This window comes from Salvia splendens, chromosome 4, assembly GCF_004379255.2.
Source record: "Salvia splendens isolate huo1 chromosome 4, SspV2, whole genome shotgun sequence".
Taxonomy (NCBI): domain Eukaryota; kingdom Viridiplantae; phylum Streptophyta; class Magnoliopsida; order Lamiales; family Lamiaceae; genus Salvia; species Salvia splendens.
This window is the reverse complement of record NC_056035.1, coordinates 28,370,371-28,385,661: the sequence shown is the minus strand read 5'-3', so window position 1 is coordinate 28,385,661 and position 15,291 is coordinate 28,370,371. Positions and strand designations below refer to the sequence as shown.

Sequence of the window (15,291 nt, the reverse complement as noted above, 5' to 3'; positions counted from 1 at the left end):
CAAGTATCACATTAAGATGATTAGTGTTTATCACATCCCATTACTTTAGGGCTTTATTCTCATAGATTTTATGTTTCTTACTTGATTCTTTTTCCTTATCCATTTAACACAATTCCTTGTTTTTTTATATGTAATATAGATATGCCTCCAAATAGCACAATATTTTATAATGATAGTACTTGTATTAGATTAGAAATATGCATATGTGCATGTCATATTATTCTTTAATTCATAAATTTCTTATTAATTAATCATATACACAAATTATTTTTATACATATATATGGTTATTACTTTTATGGTCGTAGATTTTATGTCACCTACTTTATTCATCTATGCTAATCATTCAACACGATTTCTGAATTTTCGTTTCCAAAATTTTGCCGAGTAATATATTTTTATATTTTTATGTCAATTACATAACTTTTAACTATATATACTTTTCATATTTTTCAAATAAGGAAAAAAAAAATAACTAATACAGCTACTTACCTTAAGAGCGTCCACTATAACACGCCCGCGGCTATAGCCGCGTTTGGGGCGGAAGCGGGGCGCCTTATAGTGGCGGAGTTGTCCGCCCCGGAGGTGGACGCGGCGAGGGGGGAGGGAGGCGGCGGACGCGGGATAGCTTCGTGCGGGGCGAGGACGCGGCGATGGAGCTATAGCCGCGCCTATAGGCGCGGCGCCTATAGTGGCACGAGGATGAAGCCGCGGCTATTGCGCGCGAATTTTTTAATTTTTTTTTTACATTTCAATTCACCTATAAATACACCCCACTCCATTCATTATTTTCACACCATTCAAACACAACATCTATACAAATTTCTCTCACTACAATTTGAGGTCGGAAATGAACAATTTGTGGAGAGACAACTGGAATGCTCTGATTCAATAGGTGCAACAGGATGTAGCGGCCCGTTTGGCGGAGGAGGCGGAGGATGCGGAGGATCCGATCCCTCGCACCATTACTCATCGGCGGACAATCCCACGAGACCACGTCGGTGCTCACCAACGTTTAATGTATGATTACTTCGTGGATAACCCCCATTATCCACCCGAGATATTCCGCCGGAGATTCAGGATGTTGCAGCGGCTGTTCAACTATATAGCGACGAATTTGGCGGAGCGTTACCGGTGCTTCACCCTCCGGCGTGATGCGTCTAGCCGGATCGGGCTGTCCACACAACAGAAGTGCACCGCTGCAATCCGACAGCTTGCCTACGCTGGACCAGCGGACATGTTCGATGAATACCTACAGATGGGTGAGACGACTAGCCTCACGGTGCTTAGGCAGTTCTGTAAGGGGATCCGGGAAATTTTCGGTGGGGAGTTTCTACGGAAGCCCAACCCGGATGAGTGTCAGCGCCTACTTGATATGCACGGGTCGGTGCACGGCTTCCCCGGAATGTTAGGAAGCATCGATTGCATGCATTGGGAGTGGAGGAACTGCCCCGTGGCATGGAAAGGCCAATTCACTACTGGATTCAAAAGCAAACATCCAACGATGATACTGGAAGCCGTGGCAGACTACCGTGTGTAGATCTGGCATGCGTATTTCGGCGTGGCAGGTTCGAACAACGACATCAATATTCTTCAGTCGTCGCCTCTCTTCAACGAGGAGTGCCGGGGGGAGGGGCCAGAAATCAGCTTCGTAGCCAACGGTACGCAGTACAGTAGGGGTTACTATTTGGCAGATGGAATATATCCGCGGTGGCCCGTATTCGTGAAGACTGTCCGCCAACCGGTAGGCCCGAAGAAACAATATTTTGCGCGCAAACAAGAGAGTGCTAGGAAGGACGTTGAGCGAGCTTTTGGTGTCCTCCAATCGCGGTGGGCTATTATACGATGTCCGGCACGAGCTTGGCACGAAGATGATGTCGCAAATATTATGTTAGCCTGTATCATATTGCATAATATGATCATAGAAGATGAAGGATTTGCGGCAGAGCGATGGGCGCCGGAAGAGGGTGCAAGTACAAGTCACGGTGTCGCCTCCGCGCCGATCCAGATGGGCGTACCACAGAGCAATGAATATTTGATCCAACGCTTCGCTGATATGCGCAGGACCACATCACATAACACACTGCAGGCCGATTTGATTGAAGAAGTGTGGGCACGTAGGGGAGGTGGTGGCGTTGTGTAAACTTGGTAGTAATTTGTATTAGATTCAATGTAGTGTGTGATTTTAATTTAAATTTAAATTTAGTGTGTAATTCTAATTTTAATTTGTGTTGTATTTGTATTTTTATTTTTATTTTTATTTTTAATTCGTATAGTCGGCCTTCTTAATCCACTAATTAGAGCCCGATAAATTTGTTAATAATTATTTGATATATTATAAAATGAAAGTTGATTATAAAATTTTGGGGCTATTGCAGTTGTCCACTATAGTGGCGGAAATAGAATTTTGGAGCTATGGATAAAAAATTGGGGCTATGGACAAAAAACTGGGGCGGGGCTATTGGGCGTGTCCACCTTATAGTGGACACCCTAATTTTGATAGGTGGAAGTGATCATGATAACTCCGTCATGCCCTAGTGAAAAAAACCCAGGTGGGAACATGACAATTGACAGGGAAACCATTCAAACGAACGTCATCTTCTTCTTCAAACAATCAAACTGCTGCCCTTTCCTATGTAGTCTCTCTCTCTCACACACACACACTGCGTGTTTGGTGTTCAATAAGTTGCAGAATCTTTTCATTTCCCTTTTCTCTTCTTTGTTATTTGTGGCAAAGGTAAATTTCTCTCCCCGTAGCTGCTACTGCGTGAGTATGAAACGTTACTACTTGAATTTTATATGTGTGTGCGTTCGACTTGATCATATTTTGCTTCAATCTGGGCCGTTCAAATTTTGCATGATTCTTCACATGTATATTCAAGATTTATGGGTGTATGTGTGTGAATGTTGTTCATTTTTTTTTAATATTTAAGTGGAATTGTGTTTATGATTCTTGAGACATTGGCACTTAAATTTCTGTGTAGTTGGTTTATTCTTCTAATTGTTTCTCAATAAATGCCTCTATTGTTTCAAGATTTGATTTTTAACTCCATTAGTGGTAAAGAATGGCTGTTTGTAGTTTTTCACTTCGAGATTTGGCCCTTTTCTTCGTTCACTTGTGTGTGTATTGTGATAAAATGCATTTTCTTGTTGAAAGATTTTGTTTTTTTCCTTCCTTAATTTGAGGGGTTTGGGGTTAAATGAAACCATCACTAGTAGCACTAACATTGAGTCTTTTAAAAGAAAGTTTGAATTTTTAATAAGTATGATTCTTGAATCTAGGAAGTAGATGACATTTATGGATTATGATTCAACTTTTCCAAATACAAGTTTTGTGACTATTTTGCAGATATGTTTGAATAGTCAGAGGCCTGAAGTAAGGATTGGTTGAAATGGTTAAAAAAGATAAGCAAATTGTATCACAGAAATCTACTGATTTTGATGCAATATCCTGCAATGAATTGCGTAAATTACTGCAAAAAGAAGGTGTGGACAAGAGCAACATGGGCCTTATGGAATTATATTCCGAGCCAAGTAGGGCGAGGCCAAATGAAGAATTGAGATTAAACGATGATGTTGATGAACATAACGATGATCCGGATTATATGCTTATGTTTAAAAAACTGAAGAAGCATGGCAACGCGTATAGAATTGAATACATGGAAGAAGATGGTTCGAGGGCTATCATCAAATATGAAGAAGCTTCTAGTTCAGACACAGAGTGTGATCAAGAACAAATCGATGGACCTCTGAATCAGATGCCTCTTGCAGAGGTTCAAGGCACTCTCGATTCACACCTTGCTCCGAGTAGGGAGGAGGTTGAGAACCTGACTAGCAGGGATACGAGGAGCAAGTCCAACAAGGAGAGGAAAGAGAATGCAAAGTTGCTGTCACACTCTACCTATGTGCATGCCCCTCACACTCCCAGTGTCAAAAGAGATTTGGGTTTGGATAAAAACTGTGGTCAACGCCAATATAGAAGGAAGTTGAGGAGTTATGATACGAAACTAATTGATGAACATGTCAATAGGGCAAAGGAGATGAAGAATCTGACTAGGACAGATCCGCGGGTTAAGTCCAAGAGTGGGAAGGAAGAGAATGTAGTGGTGATGGAGCCTGTTTCTCGTACCTACCCACGAAAACGCAAAAGGAACAAGTGCAAGAGTGAGTATGATGAAGAGAAAATCCAATTCGAACCTGATTATCATTTATGGTATGAAAAACTCAAGCCTGTCGACGATCATCTTATGTATACTGCCAGGGGTATTGAAGTACTGTATGAAATGAAGAGTGGAGCGTGTGATCGGATGAAAGAGGATGAGGATGATGATCACTATGACGACGAATCCTCTGATGTGGAAATCATTGACAGCGATACATTCTGCAAGGTAGTTTCCCGTTGTGATTATCTTAGAAACATATGTCTTCATATTCATATGTCGCTGGTTAACAAGTTCTAGTTATGCAGATGAATAACAGGGACCGGTCTGCATTTAGGGACAAGGTTATTGCTGCTCTTAGAAAACCTTTTAATCTCGATGAGTATAACAGGCTACGGCGAGATATCAAATTCCGCCCATTGAAAGGACGCCACATGGATCTACGTAATGGGAGAGAAAGACAAATGGGAACGAAGGGAGATGGAAAGTGTTATCTTCATTACCATCCAGGTTAGTTGAAGTTGATGTATTTTAGTCCCAAGATTCTTCCTCATTACAGTCTCTGTGATACTTTAAACCCGGTTTTAGCTGTCTTGTAAGGGGCTGATGGTGGTTCTGTATGCTCGTTTCTGACAACCGGACTCTGAAGTTGGTCACATATTATGCATATTGTTGAGGAACTCTTGTCTAATTTGGATTTCGTAAAGAAAGTACAAACATGAGAGGGAGGAAGGAGTTGTTTCTCAAACCTTTAATTGTCACGTGCATTGTCAAATGTTTATTTGAGTTTATGCTCTAAATTGTTTCCAAGAGTTCTAGCAGATGAAGAGAACATTCGAGTTTCTTTCTTTCGGTATTTTTATGGTTTTCACACTTGAATTCGTAAACTTAGCATTCTCTTGATAACTAGTGTGTAATTTGTTGTTTTTATCGAGTGCAGATCTCAAGAAAAAGCTCTCACAAGCTAAAGGCGACCGGCCAAAACGATTAAACCTTCTACGAGGATTCTTCATATGGATTAAGGTAGTAGCCTATCAAATTTGGTGCCTTTTAAGGTTCTCGTCTACTTACATTCTTCAGGTTTTCTTCTCTTGCGCGATGTTATGTAAACATATACGTATCTAGGTATATCGAAAAATTTCTGAGTCTGAACCGCTCAAGAAATAGCTATGCAATAAGAAACAGTGCAATTTCGATATCAGTTCATTCGAAGTCGATCCCTTGAGAGGATATATTATATATGCATTGAACATCTTGAGTTCATATGTATTTGGTTTTTCTTTTTCACAAATGAAGTTGAACTTTCTGACAAAATTTGTTGCTTCCCCTGCTGGATGTTGCAGCAGCCAGAGGAATTCAGCCCGTGGCACGACAAAGAATGCCTCGCCGTGCGCCCAGGGTCCGGTTAAGGTGATATGTGAATGTAAAGATCTCATCTTTTTTGACATGTTTTGATCAATACTCAATATATATTTTTGACTAGTGGGGGTGTATATAACTAACTGGCCCAACCCTAATGAGATGAAATTTTTCTATGATGGTTAGGGCTTCATGACTATGCACATAACTCATCATCAAATTGAGAGTTCTTTCTTTTTTTGTTGAAGCATGTTAATTGAATTTCATTTTAATGAAGAAGATTAGATTTATTCCGAAGGGGAGAGTGACGCATAAGGGTTATGCGTCTTACCCTAATGACGCATAACCCTTGTGTGTCACACTGGTTAGTATTCCCGCCTATCACGCGGGTGACCCGGGTTTGATCCCCGGCAATGGCGCATTTTTTTTAAGTGATTAGTATTTGATAAAAATGAGTTATTCTAAACATTTGTTTTTGGCAAATACATATTACTTTTTGCAATCATCAAATCAATATATATATATATATATATATATATATATATATATATATAGGGTTGCGTTAAAGATAGAACCATTTTTAAGTGTAGAACCTAGAACTCTACATATTTTATTCATTGGATGAGGAAAAAATGACGGTCAAGATTAAAAATCATACATATTAGACTATGTTTTCACGACATTCCGGACTCAACATGTGAAAAAACTCACATGTTGATGTAAGAATGAATGAAACGAAGAAGAGTCCATGCATGCTTTATTTTTTCACTTCTCTGCATTCACCCATTAATAATAGTTTTGGTTGTAATGGGAAGTTGCTATGCAAATCAACATCATTGGATTAAAAGATCTAACGACCTCCGTTTGGCATTTGTTCTACGTTTAAGAATGGTTCTACGTTTAAGAATGGTTCTATCTTGATCACAATCCTATATATATATATATATATATATATATATATATATATATATATATATAGGATTGTGTTCAAATCCTTTTTACCTATTAAATTCAATTTCCTTCTTAATCTCCACCCTTTATTTCAACCGATCTAGTGGACAAAATTAGTTGATCCAATTATCAGATTGCATGCGTTTTGGACGTGTGAAGGGTAAAAAGGAAATTCTCTCTTTTAGTTAGTTATGGTAGGAGGCGTGAATTCCTCCCTCCACGCTGAGTGCAGTTCATCAGCAAATCTTTTCCAGATTTAGTTCATTAGCCGAGTTCCTTTTGCAAATCGCTGTTTCTGTCAGTGGTGAATAACCGTTTTGAATCTAAATCTAACGAATTCGGTTCATCCCCGGTGTTTCGAGTGTCAATGGAAGAAGGTAATATTGCAATTTTCATGTTGGTGTGCTTGGGTTTTGATTTATTGAATCATTTTAGTTGTTTAATCGTTTTGTTGTTGCTACGGTTCATTCAAGCTTTGTTGTTATTTCATGTTAAATTGGTTTTCAATCATTCCCGTAAGGTTGCAGATTTCTTGGCCCAGGTTTGTGGTATAATATGCGATTCCAAACATTTACGTATGTCCGCGAATTGGTGCCTTCCGTTTAGTGTTTGATTTAATGTTGAATGACTAGGTATGAATAATTATATATGTAATGTATAAGTATGCTTATGTAATGCACTCGTTTATGTTATATAATGTATAGTATATTCTCTATAATTCATCTTTACCTGAACATGTATACTGTGTCGTGTTTGTATACAGAATGTGTTGTACCTGCAGGTTCTGAGCAATTAAAGCCTGTAGTTGGTCAGAGGTTCAAAACATTAGAGTTTGCACTCGCGTTTTATGATGTGTATGCTAGGGCCGTCGGGTTTGACACGCGCAAACAAGGTGTGAGGAAGGTGGACGAAGTTACAACGTGGTATTACGTCGTATGCAATAGGGAGGGCCATAAGAAGTCAATCGACGATGATCAGTTGAATGCACGTTCCGGGTTCTCACTCAAACGCCGACGCTTATCGAAGAGATGTGGTTGTAAAGCTAGCATTTCATTCAAGTATTTCTCTGATAATGGACATCCCGGTTATATGGTACACGATTTCAACGAGGTTCATAACCATGAGATGGTTGAGTCCGAGCATCAGAAGTTTATGTCTGTGAACCGTCATTTGGATGACGTTCACCAGAAATTCATTCTGGATTGTTCTAAAGCGAGTATTGGACCCACATTGACATTTAAGGTTTTGAAAGAAACTCTTGGTGGGTTTGACCTCGTCGGTTGTACGGTGGGTGACATCAGGAATGCTTCACGCGACATTAAAGCATATGCGCATGGTTTCGATGTGCAAATGGTATTGGACGACATGGCGAAAAAGAAGGAGATGTCTGAGTCGTATACATATCATTATGAGGTTAATGAAAACAACCAGCTGGTTGCGTTGTTTTGGTGTGAGGTATTAATGAAAAGGAATTACCATATGTTTGGTGACATTGTAGCCTTCGACACCACCTACAACACAAACAGGTATTTATGTTTCGGCTATAGTATGTGCATTATAATTACATTTTCATTCATTATTTTAGTAGAACAACTGCATTATTTAGATTAGATTTCCTGGTAATTGTCACTTATTACAAATGCATTATAAGTACATATTCGTTCATTACCATTCCTTTAGTGATTCATTATATTTTCGTTGGATTAATCTGACGCCACGCAAACGTTTGTATACGTAGGTATTGCATGATATTCTGTCCTTTCACGGGAAAGGACAATCATGGAAGCCCTGTAACCTTTGCGGCTGGCTTGGTATGCAATGAGAAAACGGGGGCGTTTGGATGGTTGTTTAGACATTTGGTTGTTTAGCACCGAAAATGATCGTGACAGATCAAGACAATGGAATGAGATCGGCCATTGAAGAGGTTCTGGTTGACACACGTCACCGATGGTGTATGTGGCACATAATGCACAAGTTGTCCACCAAGGTCCCAAATAGGTTACTCAGGGATGAAGCTTTCAAGAAGGAATTCAGTGCATGCGTTTGGTCTGATCTGCTTGAGCCTGAGGAATTTGAAGCTGATTGGAAAAGAGTTGTGCAAAGTCATGGGTTGGAAGACTTTGACTGGTTTAACTCATTGTACGAGCACAGGCATTTCTGGATACCGGCTTATTTTAGAGATTTTCCGCTGGGTTCGATGATTAGGACAACATCCATTTCTGAATCCGAGAACAGTTTCTACAAAAGATTTTTGAAGCCCCGTGCGAACATAGCCGAGTTCTACATGAATTTCAACCATGCTGTTGAGTTTCAGCGTAACAGTAGGACGGCGTTAGACTACCACGATGCCACTGTTTTGCCCATTTTGGCCACTACCTTGCCGTTTGAGAAACATGCTTCGACGCTTTACACCGATACGATGTTCAGGAAAATACAGGAAGAAATCGTTGAGGGTAATGATAGATGTCGCGTGCTAGGATTTTCTTTAACTGAATCTGTTGACACATACAAGCTTGGGGATAGCAATCGCAAATCGTATTTGGTGATTCATGATAGGAGTGATGAGTCATATTCTTGCGAATGCAAACTATTGGTAGGCATGGATATTTGTGCAGACATATTTTTTTCATTTTCAGGAACAATGAGTTGAAGAAAATACCAGACAAATACTGCCAAAGTAGATGGATGAAGACTCCGCTAGCCAAGGCGGTCCATGGTGAAATTCATGATGACATTCCTGCCAGGGCTGTTGTTGACGATAGGCAAGCAGTATCAAAGCAAGGCATTTCTATGTTCTATGGTTTCCTCCGGCGGTTTGAGGAAGACATTGAATTGCTACGGGCATTTGTAGGCGGCGTTGAAGACCTTGGTAAATCTCTACAAGCTGGGAATCCGACAACGTCAGCAACTGGAAAAAGGCGCATGATTGAAGAGTTCTATGGCATGGCTCGGCCTGAAGTTGTGGAGGTTCATCCTCCAGATGTTGTCAAGACCAAGGGGCATGCTAGCAGCTCAAAGAGCCGACTGATTTCAAAAAGGGAAAAGGCTCTAAAGGATGCTAGTCGGCCTCTAAGACGGTGAAAGGCTTGCGATGAGATGGGCCACCATGACTCCAGAAATTGTCCTAGGCTTAAAGAGATGGAGATGGAGAATGAGTTGGGGAAGGGCAAGAGTACGATTTGATGTATTCTAGTGATTTAGGTAGACGGTTTATTTTTTTTATATGCGTCCATTTTCCTATTCTTTTCGTTTGTTACATTTATTTGTTGCATCAACCTTAAGTAAACTCAGGAATTACAATTTTATTGAATGACACTGTTTCACCAACAAATCTACTTTTGGATCAAAATAATGCTGTAATATGTACCACACGATGAACCAACATAACCTAATAATGCATATGATAAGTACTTATATTCAGTTCTTAGTACAGAAGTCCCGTTATGAATAAAAAAAACATAATGCATTAAAAAGTGTCTATAATGTACATATCAATCAAAATAATGCACACAATATAGTGATTGTTAAATGGAAAATAATGCATTATAGTAACGCATGTAATGTACAATCGATTCAAGTCCTTGAAGAATGCAGAACGTTATTCATGATGTTTTGTTTACTTTGACTTCCATACATTGCGTATATGTGGAATGGTTGGTTGTTATTTTCCGAGTAAATCATCTTGTAACCTATGTGTCTTTACTGTTCATTTTTAACAAAAGTTTATGACTTTGAATTCATTAATATGTATTCTTTTGATATTTTTAATCAGTGATGTCTGATAATTTTGTACACTATGTAAAAAACACATAACACTGGAAAAGGCCTTTTGGTCCAAAGATTCATACTAATAGATGTTCGAAGATCTGTACTTTACAAAAAAGAAGATAATGATATAATTCAGTAGTTTGCTTAACCGTTGCCATTAGTTGTCCTACCACCACTTGTATAATGCACGCCCCACCTCACTAAAGACCGTATTGGTCGACCCAGTTCTCAAAGTTGAATTTTTTTCGGCTTCTCTTTCCAAAAACGCGTCGCCTTCTTCTGGTTGTCAACACCTCTTGTGTTGTAAATACACGATAGGAGAGTCCTTGCATATTTGATGCGGAACATCTCCACGCTTTTAGTTCCACTTGATCTGAGGCCACATTCCCAGTCCTTTTCCTTTACTCCGAAATAGGTTTCCATGTGCCGCATGACATAGATCCCTCCCTCGTCAATGACGTTGTTGTTCCTCCATGGCATGGTGACCACATGTGTTTTGCACTTTCGGACTTGGGTTGCCATCTTAGGAACTTTGCACCTCGTGAGTGCTTCCGCAAAGAATTTTTTCTGGACCACCAAACAAAATTATTAAGTTCTTTTTTCTAATATGAATTATTTCACCCATAAGCCAGCCTATTGTAGTAAGATTATTACTTACTAGAAGAGATGGTGTCTTGCCGTACTTGGCTTCGAAGGAAGTGTGCGGTTCGGCCAAAGTGTGGTCTATGATATTTATTTTCCCGTCGGGCAAATCAAAACATATCACATATTTCTGCCCTGCACCCCATATGGGGAAAAATATCTGCACAAAGACGGATTATTTTCAGTACACATAGTTCAAAATGTGTCTGTTTGCTTAAAAAATAATGAACCAATACTGATACTGTAATGCTTATTTTCTGCTAAATAATGCACAGTGTCAGGCGAATAATGCACAAAGCATCACACACTTACCAAATCATATGTCTCCCATTGAAGGTTTCCCATTCCAAGTACTTCTCCAAAGAGTCTTGTCCAGAATGTATCCAGTTTTTGCTTCTCATTCCACTCCGTTGGAGCGTCCACCACGGTATCCTTCTAGAAATCATTTAGTAAACAAGTTACTTATGTAAAATGAATTAAAATAGGTTGCACATGAGATTAAAATGTAGATCACTCACGCATGGATTTGTGGAGAAGAATAGCCTAGACACTGTCTCTGACGCTTTTAGCTGCTCCATGTTGTTCAAATAAGAAGCCCAGGTGTCTACAATTGCAGTGCTGATCCTCTGGAATGGAGCTAATGATTGGAACTCGCCATGCATTGTTTCTCTGAATCTGTCCTTGTAGACAACGTCGTCCCTGAGAGTCAACAAACTATTTAACAACAACTAATTATTTGTTAAACAGCAAATGAGCAAATTTTCCAAACTTACTTATTTCTGGCTACGGTGCTTAGCACCCAGTAATAAAACACCCTGTCCTCAATGTTGGCTTTGGCTGTAAGTCGAACAGCCCTTTCATTGAACGGCGACCTTGCCTTCAGAGTTGGCTTCCTGATTCTAGCCACCACCCCGGTTTCCTCCTATACATGAGGGTATGGATATGTAAAATACAGATGTTACACCCGTTGAGCATACGAGCAGTCACCTAAATCTTTGAATTATGTATAACATCAGCATCATGATGCATGAAAGCATTGTTTTAATGCATCTCCATAGATCAATAATGAACTGGTTATCTGACATAATGAACATACATGTATCACTTTCACTCCCTGACCAATTGTCTGTCACACTACCATAAATTCAAAATACAACTTAAACAATGTGCTCATTCGTTCAATTAATGCAGCCAATAATTTTGCGATCTCATATTTACATGTTACAAACTATGCTTTCAAAAGGAAAATAACTTTTCCTTACCACAGCTCCAGCCTCCTGTTGTATCACCTTCCCCTTTCCTTTGTCTTGCGGAACCACAATTGGAATGACCATTTCCTTCAAAGTCACACCCGTTCTGGACTCGTCAAGAATCGGTCCCTTACCCTTAGAATGTGGTGGAATCTTGTAATGAACAACGAAGCAAAAATAATGCATTTTCATAACTTTATAATGTAGAAATAGCTGTATATAATTCCATTTTACACTTATACCGTAGGTGTCAACGTCTCTTTCCCCTGCTTTCCCTTTGCTACTACCCCCTTCCTTTTTGGTTTTGTGTTGTCGGCCTTTACATAAAAATAAGAAGTTAGTGAGCACGTTCAATGAAAGTATACAGTTCACTTTTTTTTAAAGAAGCACAAACCTTTGCACTGTCCATTACAACTGCCTCGCGGACAGATTCTCCTACGGAAGCATTCTCCTCTTCCTATCAATCACACAATCAAAATGAGTTACTATCAACAACCATTAACAGTGCTGAACGATATGTACCTGGATGCCTACCTCGGTGGTGCTCCTCAATCCCCTGCCAACCGCTACGTCTGCTGCCTGGAGTTGTTGTTCGTTAACACCTGCGCCAGTGTTTATGATATTCGGGATATCGTAAACAAACAGCTCGGGAATGCCGACATCTCCTTCGACAGCTTCACCTACCGGCTGCCTAATGATTGTGGTTTCCGGTGCAATGTCTCCAGTTGGAGTATGTTTTCCCGCAGTTCCACTCCCCCCAGCCCCATCTGCCGATTGTGTTGCAAAAGGATCCGGGCAATCGAAGCCATCTAGCACGAAAGACGGCCTTGTTGTGCTCTTATGCATTGTCTTCTTCTTATCATAAGCAACCATCATGGTTTCTAATTCAGCGATCCACTCTGGACTAAATTCTTCCTCGTCATCGCGTGCCTGGGTGAGTCTGGTTACTATTTCCTCATCCGCCACCGCATTCTGGTCTTCCATTCCCAACAATTTTTTCCCAATTTGGCTTCCGGCACGGAAGCACTCGTCATCCATCAAATCCTCCGTTATTCGGTTGTAATCATCTAACCAAGCAGAAATAGCGCATGCCATCTGCACGCTTGAGGCAGCAAACTGTTTTCTAAAACTGTACGCTCTGCGTTGGCCTGGTGCTGCAGTCTCTCCTCTGGTACTCATTTCAAGCTTTCTGGCTTCTTCTTCCCCCAGCCACTTTTCCTTATCAATCCGGGCTTCCAGCCTCCCCGTTCCATACTGCCCATGCTCAACATCAGCCCTCTGCTTCAAAGCCTCGGTTGTCCACCCCTTGATAGTTGGCCATGAACGAATCACCCTCCTTCGGCAATGCAGAACACGGTCCACGTATGCGCCCTGAAAACAACCACAGCAAGTTAAGTAGAACATTAATGCAGATTACTGAGGAAATGCAAAAATCATAAAGAATTGAAGAAGATAATAAGGATAATTCAAAACCTACACATATGTATTGTAATTATAGTACACTTTAATGTCGCAAATTTCCACCCAATGCATATTTAAAAACACATACCACCAAGAAGTAGATAGGCCCGGTAAAATTGACACTCTGGCGATTTGCCCAGCTTGGGTACGTAGTCTCGAGCACTGAAAGAACGTAACCACACCAGTTCAAGTGTCTAATTTCGTCCACATCATCGATAAAGTCCAAAATCTTTGGTTTGCAGTGGCCATCAGCAGGGGTCTCTATTAACGCATTTTCCACCATTAACATAAACAGCTTCTTGAATACATCTCCACCATTCACCTCCTGCATCATCAATTGGTAGATGTCCTTTGGGGTCATTTTAAAACGACCCTTATTGCAACGAGCAGCAATCATATCATTGAACGCGAAGTTGCTTTGATGTTCCGTTGCCCTTGAAATAACTCTTCGCCCTCTAGGAAATCCCAACGTCAAGTGGACGTCTTCCTCATCTAAATCTAGGTTTACCCCTCCTGACAAAGCAACCTGGCAGCGCACAAGATTGAAGGATATAAGCACCCAATGTGCCAGGTGTCCTGGAATCTCCTTCGCCTCAAAGCACAAGACTGCCTCAAACCCAAGTTCTGCCACAGCCCCCTTTTGCTGGGGTGTCAGACTCTTCAAGCATGTCAAGAACTCGGCTGGTGTACGCCGGCAGTATAAATAATCATCCTTCCTTCCCTTGTTCTTATTATTGTCAGCCTGGGATTGCGCACTACTTGTGGATGCATCCGCTAGTCGCTCTCGGAATTTTTGTGCTATTCCAACGGGGAGTAATTCATCTACCACATCCTCTACGTACATTCTCAGTTGCTTGGTCCCTGTCAAGCAGTAGAAACTTGCATCATGAATTAGAAACATAATCCAAGGATATGGAAAATAATGCACTGAGACATAAGAATAATGCAGCGTTTACTTTAATTATTGAATATACAAATATCACATTTGTTATCTGTCAAGCAGCAGCAACTTGCATCATGAATTAGTAACAGAAATGACCATAATGGTTTCACATATTAAAATAATATTGTCACATTGCCAAATAATGAAGACATTGCATCCAGTAATGAACAAACAGATTCTCTACTTACTTTTTTCAGAATCTAAAACCCCACCACCAACATTCACACTGTACTCAATCAGGTAATTCAAGCATATATGAAAATGATGAATTGATATATAAAAATAATGCAGAGTTTTTATTAATTAATGAATATGCGAATATTACATTTGTTATATGCCAATTTAAAACAGAAATGACCATAATGCATTCACAGATTAAAATAATGTTGTCACCTTGGCAAATAATGCAGACATCACCTCAAGTAATGAACCAATAGATTCTCTATTTATTTTTTTCAGAATCTAAAACCCCACCACCAACATTCACACTGTACTCAATCAGATAGATCAACGATATATGAAAATGATGAATTGACATATAAAAATAATGCAGAGTTTATATTAATTAATGAATATGCGAATATTACATTTGTTATCTGCCAATTTATAACAGAAATGACCATAATGCATTCACAGATTAAAATAACGTTGTCACATTGGCAAATAATGCAGACATCACCTCAAGTAATGAACCAACAGCTTCTCTATTTACTTTTTCCAAAAACAGAATCCCCACTTACTCATACAGGTAATTCATG

General features: G+C 40.0%; 2 protein-coding genes across 4 annotated transcripts; both read left to right on the top strand.

Annotated features, from left to right (window-relative positions):
- Positions 1–2,546: 2,546 nt before the first annotated feature.
- Positions 2,547–5,697, top strand: LOC121799523. 3 transcript variants are annotated; one of them, XR_006050325.1, is made up of 6 exons: positions 2,547–2,736; positions 3,349–4,387; positions 4,468–4,669; positions 4,748–5,012; positions 5,100–5,182; positions 5,503–5,558. XR_006050325.1 is itself a non-coding variant. In XM_042198919.1 (5 exons), exons 2-5 carry the CDS (start codon positions 3,392–3,394, stop codon positions 5,566–5,568), a joined length of 1,347 nt encoding a protein of 448 aa, XP_042054853.1. In that variant the 5' UTR covers positions 2,547–2,736; positions 3,349–3,391; the 3' UTR covers positions 5,569–5,697. The 3 variants fall into 3 exon arrangements, 1 of the variants encoding a protein (XP_042054853.1); XR_006050326.1 differs by having other exon boundaries at positions 5,506–5,536; XM_042198919.1 differs by lacking the exon at positions 4,748–5,012 and having other exon boundaries at positions 5,503–5,697.
- Positions 5,698–8,435: 2,738 nt separating this feature from the next.
- Positions 8,436–9,550, top strand: LOC121800920 (protein FAR-RED IMPAIRED RESPONSE 1-like). The gene is made up of 2 exons (XM_042200408.1): positions 8,436–9,004; positions 9,106–9,550. The coding sequence occupies exons 1-2, from the start codon at positions 8,436–8,438 to the stop codon at positions 9,548–9,550; spliced, it is 1,014 nt and encodes a 337-aa protein (XP_042056342.1).
- Positions 9,551–15,291: the final 5,741 nt, after the last annotated feature.

What these genes read in the sequence shown, in the direction of transcription:
- LOC121799523 (XM_042198919.1), top strand. Translation starts at nt 3,392, where the DNA reads ATGGTTAAAAAAGATAAGCAAATTGTATCACAGAAATCTACTGATTTT. An exon ending in ACAGCGATACATTCTGCAAG is followed by an intron (nt 4,388 to 4,467) that starts GTAGTTTCCCGT and finishes CTAGTTATGCAG; the next exon opens with ATGAATAACAGGGACCGGTC. An exon ending in TTATCTTCATTACCATCCAG is followed by an intron (nt 4,670 to 5,099) that starts GTTAGTTGAAGT and finishes TATCGAGTGCAG; the next exon opens with ATCTCAAGAAAAAGCTCTCA.
- LOC121800920 (XM_042200408.1), top strand. Translation starts at nt 8,436, where the DNA reads ATGCACAAGTTGTCCACCAAGGTCCCAAATAGGTTACTCAGGGATGAA. An exon ending in GGGGATAGCAATCGCAAATC is followed by an intron (nt 9,005 to 9,105) that starts GTATTTGGTGAT and finishes TTTCATTTTCAG; the next exon opens with GAACAATGAGTTGAAGAAAA.